Source organism: Pistacia vera, unplaced genomic scaffold, assembly GCF_008641045.1.
Source record: "Pistacia vera cultivar Batoury unplaced genomic scaffold, PisVer_v2 Contig260, whole genome shotgun sequence".
Lineage (NCBI taxonomy): Eukaryota > Viridiplantae > Streptophyta > Magnoliopsida > Sapindales > Anacardiaceae > Pistacia > Pistacia vera.
In genome coordinates, this window is record NW_022196069.1 from 147,629 (window position 1) to 157,007 (window position 9,379).

The 9,379-nt window shown below is 35.9% G+C and overlaps 2 protein-coding genes across 3 annotated transcripts; both read right to left on the reverse strand.

Annotated features, from left to right (window-relative positions):
* Positions 1 to 227: 227 nt before the first annotated feature.
* LOC116132837 lies at positions 228 to 3,765 on the reverse strand. Of its 2 annotated transcripts, none has more exons than XM_031418508.1 (8): positions 3,623 to 3,765; positions 3,078 to 3,405; positions 2,292 to 2,363; positions 1,886 to 1,953; positions 1,507 to 1,663; positions 1,099 to 1,179; positions 900 to 989; positions 228 to 659 (listed from the first exon to the last, which is right to left on the reverse strand). In XM_031418508.1, exons 2-8 carry the CDS (start codon positions 3,336 to 3,338, stop codon positions 528 to 530), a joined length of 861 nt encoding a protein of 286 aa, XP_031274368.1. In that variant the 5' UTR covers positions 3,339 to 3,405; positions 3,623 to 3,765; the 3' UTR covers positions 228 to 527. The 2 variants fall into 2 exon arrangements, with proteins under 2 accessions (XP_031274368.1, XP_031274369.1); XM_031418509.1 differs by having other exon boundaries at positions 229 to 656.
* A 631-nt stretch (positions 3,766 to 4,396) lies between these two features.
* LOC116132828 (probable apyrase 6) lies at positions 4,397 to 9,087 on the reverse strand. The gene is made up of 8 exons (XM_031418501.1): positions 8,298 to 9,087; positions 8,002 to 8,114; positions 7,488 to 7,595; positions 6,726 to 6,780; positions 5,891 to 6,082; positions 5,700 to 5,797; positions 5,332 to 5,525; positions 4,397 to 5,071 (listed from the first exon to the last, which is right to left on the reverse strand). Exons 1-8 carry the CDS (start codon positions 8,887 to 8,889, stop codon positions 4,801 to 4,803), a joined length of 1,623 nt encoding a protein of 540 aa, XP_031274361.1. The 5' UTR covers positions 8,890 to 9,087; the 3' UTR covers positions 4,397 to 4,800.
* Between the last annotated feature and the right edge of the window lie 292 nt (positions 9,088 to 9,379).

Sequence of the window (9,379 nt, forward strand, 5' to 3'; positions counted from 1 at the left end):
TCTTTCTCCAAATCATGAAACATAGGGGGGTTTACTTTCGAAAGCCTTAATAATAACAATGATAAAATAAATAAAATGAAACTCGCTAACCAAATCCTAGGCGTTCCGAAGAGTTATTTAGATTTCGCACAGTTTGTATGAATTTTAGGGTATATATTTAACTAACATTGTAAAAAATAAACCATATCATAATATTTCAGTTTTAGTTGGTGAAGATGAATGGACTGTAATTTGAAACACTTCAATAGCTACTGAGATTTATATACTTGAGAAAGCGAAAGATTTGTACAGGTTCAACAAGGCAACTGAATTAAGAAATTGACCCAGTTTACAGAAACGCTCATTCTAAGAAATGTGAGATTCATATAAAGTTAAAACAAAATATTGTAATTAATACACAATTAGCCTTTTTTAAACTCCTCTTGTTAGGAGAACCTGCTTCTGTTGTGGCTGTGGTTGGTCACTCACCCCGTATGATTATGATTCAGATGACACAACAAATATTACATCAATTTATGTCCATCATATCATACAGCTTCCTGAGGCTGCGGCTGACTCACTGAAGGTGATCCTGAGGCTATGGCAAACTGCAGACCCCTCCGTTGTCCAGATTGTAGTACAAATGCTACTTGTGTTGCGGCCAATGCAGCAGCCTCCTGCTTCACCAAATAATATACAAGCTTCAACAAAACTTAATCTCTCAAACACAAACCATGCACTTGGTTCCAAATTTCATTTTTTACCCATTTTGAAGGAATAGATTAGAGTTCTCAAGATACACCTAATGCGGATGAGTGTATTTAACAATGTTCATTACAGAAGCAAAATCAATTTCACTGGGAAAACCAGGATTGGAAAGGAAACTAATAAAATAGAGGCAAGAACTGCGAAATACTAACCTGTCTTTGCCTTCGACGCTGCAAGATATTGATGGCCCAAGCCATGATGTAGCAGGGCAAAAGAAATCCAGCGGCCCGAAGCAAGAAAAGCTGCAGAGCATCAAGAAGTTGATTAGAAAGATTCAACCATCAGACAAACTTATCAATTTATTGTGATGGGTGATGCCATAGAGCAAATGAAAGTTGAAGTTTTTCTTACAGAGAAAAAGGTAGACATGTCATCTTCTCCATCAGCATCTGGGATGGTCAGTGCATGCCGCAAGAGTAAAAGGGCCATTAACTGTTAAAAAAGGGTGATTAAGCTCACGTCAAATTTTAATCCCATTTATGGGAAGTGGAAATTGAATTACTATGTTAAAAGAAAAACAGCTGCAATTAATAGTAACAATATATGTAGTAACCAAACATAGCCCAGGTGGTGTCTGAGTGGCTATATTAGAGTAACCATGCAAATCTTACTTTTAATTACTATAACCAAAGATCTATAGCTCAATTACATGAAATCAGGGCCTAACAAAGGTGCATTTTGCAATACATTAACAAATGATTTTGAATTTCTGCATATCAAGGGCTTGGATGTTGATGAGTTAAGTCTTTAACAGCTTACAATTAAAGCAGCTGAACGGCAAAATGCAGCTCCGCTAGCATTTGAAGCATCATACTCATCATACTCAGCTTCCAAAAAGTGTCGCTCTGCCTCCGCAATGGCCAAGAGGCGAGGATCTCGCAAGTCCAGAGGAGTACCAGATAGGGTCCAGCCTCCACTGAAAACAAGATCCAATGAACCAAAATAGATTTAAAAAGCTATGATTGTGTCAATTCCAAGTAAATTATCCAGATTAAAAACTGCAATGGACATCCAAATCAATATCTCAAGGTACATCAAAATTTATAAGTCAAAGAAGAATATACTTGGAACAATTTTCAGCAAAGAAATACCAACTGAAAAAAGAAAAGTAAAAAAAGATTAAGAAATCTTGCATTACCCAATATCAATAGCAGTATCTTCCAATCGGGGTGGAGAAGGTGGAGCAGTATAATTTGGTTGGTATTGCTATAATCACATAAAGACGGCCAAAATCAAAAGTCAAAATCGTTTCAAGTAACTTCAAAATTTTAACAATGAATAATCTATTCCAAAGAATCCCTGTACATAGAGAAGAAGCTAAAGTCACTTGATGCCACATTGCATGACATCCTTATGTTATCAAATATATCAAATATTTGTATGTTGTTACTATCACATTCTTTATGCCATGCACACCGGCTGTGCATATGACTTTGAAAAAGAGACACCAAAAACTCTGAGTCTAATAAAAACCCCATGTTGGATACATATATGTGATATTGCTTACAGAACCAGAATAAATAAATTGACTTCCATGAGCATACCTGATGACATATCTCGCAAGTTATATCTCCTTTCTCGTTGCACCAATGCTGAACACACTTTCTATGAGCATACTGGACAAACCATAGAACTTATTAATATACATCTGAAGCACATAAAACAAAAGGAATAATACTGCTCAAACTTTAGAAGAACAAGAAATTTCCAAAAGATCCACTTAGAAATCATGAAATCAACATGTTATCTTCTATATAACAGTTTTTTTTTTTTTTTTCAAATAAATCACATTCACAAGTAAACCTAATCATAATCTATCAATTGTAGTTTTTTACAATTATATAAAGGTTTACTTTTCCCCTATGTAAACAAGATTTGAAGCTAATCCGATTCAACCCCTTGACATATAAGCTTATTGTCAAATCAGACTGGTAGATGATATAGGAACAGTGTTGTTTCTACGGAAAAGTTAAGAACTTAACAAGACTGAAACAACAAAGAATTAGCAATTAACATGAAAGCAATTGATCATCATATTACGATTTATTTACATAATTGTCAAAGCATGCCATAGAGTTTTAGGATTATTCTTGGGATTTACAAAATTGACAATGGTCATCAGCTAAAACAACAAAATTTTACGGTTCCATTTAAAAACAAAACAAATTAAAAGCCTAACCATTCAAAACTTTGGGCCAAAAAGTGAACAAAAAAGGATTAAAAATCATCCATTTGCACAATCCAACTCTACACCTAATAAAACCAATACCAACCTAACTAAAAATAAGAAAAAAGGGTATAATTGTAGGATGAATAATGTGTAAATATACCTTGAGACTTCCACTACAAGCACAAGGTGTCTCCAAATTGGTAACAGAATCCTCCTCCTGGCAAATGCGACACTCACCCACTTGAATCAACGGCTCCTCCTCTCCCGCTTCATCATCAACCGCCGAGCACGACGGCCCCGCTTCATTTTCCCCAACACCACTCCCAGTACCACAGGCCTTATTAACATCAGCACCACCCTCCCCTTGTACGGACTCCGTCCTTATCAGCTGGTCCACATACAAAACCACCTGATCACTCATTCTTTCTTTTCTGTTCTTTCCGTTATAAATTCCTCGTCAACAAGAAAAAAGAAATCCACCACCTAAACTGAAAACAAAAAAACAATCCAAATCCACGAGGTTAACGTCGTTAAAACTAGTAAAGGGAGGTGGGAATTGGAGAAAGAAAGAAATAAAACACCGATCCCACTGCTCGGAGCAGCGGATCGGAGGGTTTTCAGAGAAACAAAAAAGAAAACCGAAGAGAGAGATAGAGAGAGAGACAGAAAGAGGGAAAAAAAAGAAAACAAGAAAGAAAATCTTACATTGCAAAAGAGTTGTGGGTTAATATGGTAGAATTGGGTGTCGAGAGCGGAAATATAGGAGAGAAAAGAGTGTAAAATCGGTGATTGTACGCGGTTTCTAAGAAAATGACTTGGAGTTGTCGCCTCTTGTTTAACAATACATGATTACATGGGGTTTTAAGGTTGGTGTGGTCATTTCATGTAGTTGCCTTGCCGCGTAAAACGACGACTGGGTTGCAGTTGGCATAATTAATTGATTTGGGTAATAAATAAATTTGGCATTTGACTTTGTAACAAGGTGAAGATGAAGGCAATTCAATTTGACCAATTAGATTTATAGAATAATTAATTACTTATTCATACATCAACCATTACCAATCCATCTCTTTCACCATAATGTTAACTCCAAACTAGAAAATTCTATAACCAAACGTTAGTTTGGGATTGCTGTTACTTTAAGTTTAATCATCTTTTTTCTAACTTTGAAAATTATTTCAAATGTGTTTGGGAAGTCATAATCTTAAAGTTGCTTTAGATTTCTATCAACTTTAGATTTCAAATGGTCAATTTGAGTCGTATATCTCCATAAAAACGTTACCTTGACGACATATTAACGCGTTTGCTTTTGGCTCATACTGTAACCGTAAATCCATCCACCCAAAAAACAGATGGATCTGCACACCCTTGCTTCCTCCATTGAATTAGTTATTTCACCATTCCAACAATAAGAAAGGCTTGCATGAAGACACCAACACTTCATTATACCAAAAAAAAAAAAAAAAAAAAGAAAACAAAAATTGCAAACTGAAAACACACCTCCAATATCATTAAGTCAGTCATACAAACATCTGGATTCTCTCCCAAACTGTAATATACTTTCCCACAGGTTTGCTTCTTAATGCGGAAGCATGTGGTCAATAAACCGACATCTGTATTCCCGCTAAATACAAAATGGGATTACAATCTTCTAACCTATTTCCCCACATTAATGTTACACTACATCATTCTGTGCTGAAAACCCCACTCCATACAGTCATATTTCCAGCACAATCGCAGCATTAAGTGGGTGACTTTCGCCAGCAAATTAAGGAATCATACAAATTTTATAAGTACTATAATTACATGGCTCCCACCTTTGACTTATCACTTCCTCATCTGCAAGACCGAGGGAATTCGTTCATCACTTCGGATAAATGTTATCACCTACTAACACGACTAACTATATACCTCCCTTTTTCTAGATCATAAATTGTCTTTAATTGGGGTTTCCTCCATTTTGATACAGACCATGCTATAAACATTAATAGTATAGAAATGGCAATCAGGGAGAGCAGTGTAGGTGAGTCATCACTAATAATGGTGCCAATCCAGCCAGAGTTATGTACATCCAAATCTGATGTGCTCTGCAGGATGAAAGCTCCCAGCGCCCAATCAAGTGGGATATTTCCCACATGATTTCCATACCCAATCCTGTCAATAGTAATTCCAGTCAATAACATTTCACCAATTTCAAGTGCCCACAATTTAGATATAAAGAGAGAGATGACTCTTAAGAAATTAAAATTCAAGTAATTGATTATCAAATATATGAAACTAGTAAGAACTAAAATTCTCTTGTAGATATGTAAAAGTTTGATTTATTTAAGTAGATAGGATGACAATAAAAAAAAGGTGCTTACATTGAACGATGATACTATGTTAACAGGTAACGGGTAACCTAAAGAACATACCTTTCATCATCCAATGCAATTCCAAGACTGTCATGCAGTAAAGCAACAATATATGCAGATGAGAAGCAATAGCGCATCAGATCCTCATCAAGTGATGGATACTTGTTCTTCAACTTTGACCAATCCTCTCCACAAAATTGTTCTCCAGCTATCAGCAAATCAGAAAGAAATGCCCTTTCACGCAACCTGAAGAACTAATCAATGGCAAAGTGTAGGCATAAAGGCTTTAAAAAAAAACATGCAAAAGTTGCATGAGCATGCTGCATCTGATCATAGAGAAGAGTAATGCTTTCTTCCAAGTGGATCATGTATTAAAAACGAAACTCTGATGAAGCCAGAACATGTTCAACTATAAAAAAGAAAGGTACCTTTGACGTATGGAAGAAATTTTCCGTGGCCAAAAATGTTCCCTGAAGCTTAGGCATGAAAGTTGATCCCAAATAGCAGCTTTTATAGGAGCATTTGTCTGCACACAAACGGTAGCATAAATGCAATTATTGCTGCTAAAAAGAAGTCAAAAGAAACTCTTGGATGTGGTTTCCTGAGAAAATTTTTTAACCTTTTCCTTTTTGTAACAGCATTAATGCAGCAGATCTACATTCTGAAAAGTTACCCCCAGCTTGAAGTGTGGACAAATATTCATTATTTTCATCCGAAGAATCTGCTGAGAGCTTCCATGATTCCATATCATGGGAGTATCCTTTAGGAGAGCAAGGATCTATATGTACTCTCTTCTGCAGTGACCCTACAGCTGCAATAGTGGAAATTATTAAAAAACCAATGAAAGAATGTCACATTTCTATGAGAGATTCTAAGCAAAAATTCTCCGAACTATCTCGATCATAAATAGGAACATGCTAAGTAACATTTGACCCAAAAATCTTGGCTTTGCTTCCATATTAAGCAACCACTTGACCCAAAAACTTAAGTTATTAGGTAAGGCTGCAACAATAGTCTTTAAATCTAACAAATACTATAAAAGAAGACATTTTATTTTATGGCAATAATAAGATATCAAGCACAACCTGTGCCAAACATGACCGCCAAATAAGGTGCTCCACCCTCATCGACATTTTAAGAAAGCCAACTTCTAGTGTCAAGGGTAGCAAAACTGAGAAAGCAGTAGTGCACCATCTTCATATCTTATATTATCCCAATTAGCATCACTGAGGGAAGCTGATCTGACTCTCAAAAGTCTCAATAGAGCATATGACATAAGCAGTGGCACTATTTCTTCTAGTCATAAAATATTTAATATCAGGAGAACATTGTAGCACTACGAAAGATGATTAAGTCCTCAGCATGGATTGCTCCATGACAGTAAAAATTTTTTAAAGTGAATTTGAATAAATTCAATGCATACAGATGCTATGCAGGAACCAAAGTATACATACCCGAGTTAAAGCCACCTGAGGTGATTAATTCCTTCAATGATTCAAATGCAACATTCTACAAAGCAAACAAGTTACAAACTGAAATTTAGAATGGCTTGCTTCAAAATTTTAAAATAAAAGATAAAAAACTATAATAACAAATATTAACTCAAAATTGTGAAGTTTATAAAGACAATTAAGACACAAATTATAGATTGTCAAAGGCAAACTTAAGAGAAGAAAGCCATTCTTCTAGTTTTCATACTAGCCGACAGAGATCAATACATTTGTTCACAACTGCTATAAAAGTGCTAACAAGTAACCTAAATGGAATTTCACAACTCCCTTGTCCAACAACATTATTTAAGCAGCAAAACTCACAAATCTGTTAAATTTAGTGGAATTCAGCTTTAGAATTAATCCTCTTGCCTTCATCTAATAGTACCTCAAACTTTCAGTACATTGGCACAATTATAATTCATGACAAGGACAACACTTATTATCATCCTATTTACAAGCTGAGCTCTGGGAGAAAATAAAGTTGGCAGATGTTGTTTCAAAAACTGAATGATATGCGAAAACTCGGAGTTGTAGAAGTGAGGCACTAGAGCATTGTTTCAATCTGCCTTCATGCCAACACACCAACACTATACATTGATCAATGAAACTTAAATAATGAAGCATAGTTTGCTAAGTTTCATGCCAACAAAGCAGATAAGAAAAGTAAAACAAACAAAAATAATACTACACCAAAAGAACATTAACAATACAGATGATGGTTACCTGGCCAAAATGAAGAAAACTGTGGCTGTAGAGATTGTAAGTGGCATTCCCAAATTTAATAGTACGTGAAAACTCAGGAGGCATAGGTTCATTTGAAACAAAGGTTACCTGAAACAAAAGTATAGCAACTATTTTAAACAACAACTCAAGTGCTGTGACTCCAAAATGCACCCATTGTAGAAGCACAAACACAGGAAACAAAGATAATAAATCATCCCAAAATATCAAGTATATTCATGGTTGACCTACAAATTTCATCTTTCTAATTGTTTAAATTAAGTACCTCACTTCCCCAAAACCAATAAATAGGTTTTTGGACGTCAGAAGGTTCAAGAGGATATTACATTTTTCTGCGGGTCCATATTCTAAATATTTTGTCAAATCCTACTTTTTATAAATAAATCAAACCTCCAGCGGAGGGCAATTGCAGTCCACAACAATGACTGCCAATTAACAACCTAGAAAGGTTCATGATTTGCAATCCCATGGCATAGAATAGAAAGAAGAAACAAACCTGCGCAGAAGCACCCCCAAGTTCAATAATTCCAGTTGTTTTCAGAGGATCACCTCCAAGACTACCAAGTGCATAGTTTGCAACAACCCAAGCATAAACACCCTCATCAGAACCTAACACAGTCAGATCCAACAATCAGTTTCCACAATTTAAAACACATACAAAAAACACATTATCAAGTTTCAATTTCATCTGCAAGCCAGAATTATTACTAACAAAGAGCCCCAATTTTCATCTTTTCTAACTCACAAATTCCCTGCATTACATAAAGATAATAAGTCAGATTACATCCATACCTGTAATGACCGTGGCCCATTCATCTCTGAACATAAAGCCAGATGCCCTAAGCACTTCCCTACAGGCCCTCAAAATCTTTTCTTGAACCTTCAAATCCAGTAGACGCAACCCGGCCGTCGCCATTAACCTTATTTCGGTTTCATCCCAAAGCCCGGCGGGCACTTTCCCCTTCCCGAAATCGATCAACTGTTTCAACGACTCCCCCGCAAACTCCGGATTCTCTGCATACGAAGATAATCCCGGATTTACCCTCATGTTTCCTAACTCAAAATCAAACTCGTTGCTCTCTCTTCTGTAACTGAAAACATGGATTCTGGTGCCCGTACTCCCTCCGTCAATAACGACGCCGTATTTGACCGAATTGGGATTTGCGGTTTTGTGGGTGTAGAAGAATAAGTAATAGCAGGGAATTATAGTGAAAAAAGCAGAGGTTAGAGCGACGGTGAGGGTAAAAAGGAGGTTTGATTTGGTGTTCTTCGGAGTTCGGGAGAAGAGATTGGTGGATCTAGCGGTGGGTCGAATATGGAGCTTGATTGGATCCATTTTGTCGGGTTTGGAATCGATCCGTGTACGGGCATGCGATCGTCGCATCAAAAACAAGGGGAAATTAGCGGAATGCAAAGAGAATCATCAATAATATGAATTTTTTTTTTTTGAAAAGAATAAAAAAATCAGTTAAAAGTTAGGAATTGGAGAGGAAGAAGAAGAGGGAGAGGGGTGTGTTGTGAAGATAATTGCCCCCTCTCTCTCTCTCAGTGGAGGTCTGATTGTTGGTCTGGTTAAAGAAATTAAATGATTTGATTTTGATTTGAAATATAACATTTTTTTATATTTGCAATCAATGTTCCAAATTTACAGGTACTCTACGGTTTGGACTTTCTTCCATATCTCCCTTTTTATTTTTTTTTGTACAGTATTTCAAGTTTAGGCATTCAGTACATTTACAAATTCAAAAAAATTTTAGATGGGAAATGCTGATCTTTACAAAAACTCATACAAAAGAAGGCTATAAAATGACATTATTTAGAAAAAAATAAAAAAATAAGAGAGAGAGAAAAATCATAAAAATTAAAAGATAGGG

What these genes read in the sequence shown, in the direction of transcription:
- LOC116132837 (XM_031418508.1), bottom strand. Translation starts at nt 3,338, where the DNA reads ATGAGTGATCAGGTGGTTTTGTATGTGGACCAGCTGATAAGGACGGAG. An exon ending in ACATGTCTACCTTTTTCTCT is followed by an intron (nt 990 to 1,098) that starts GTAAGAAAAACT and finishes GATGCTCTGCAG; the next exon opens with CTTTTCTTGCTTCGGGCCGC. An exon ending in AGCGTCGAAGGCAAAGACAG is followed by an intron (nt 660 to 899) that starts GTTAGTATTTCG and finishes TATTTGGTGAAG; the next exon opens with CAGGAGGCTGCTGCATTGGC.
- LOC116132828 (XM_031418501.1), bottom strand. Translation starts at nt 8,889, where the DNA reads ATGCGACGATCGCATGCCCGTACACGGATCGATTCCAAACCCGACAAA. An exon ending in ATTTCTTCCATACGTCAAAG is followed by an intron (nt 5,526 to 5,699) that starts GTACCTTTCTTT and finishes GCCATTGATTAG; the next exon opens with TTCTTCAGGTTGCGTGAAAG. An exon ending in ATTGCATTGGATGATGAAAG is followed by an intron (nt 5,072 to 5,331) that starts GTATGTTCTTTA and finishes TACTATTGACAG; the next exon opens with GATTGGGTATGGAAATCATG.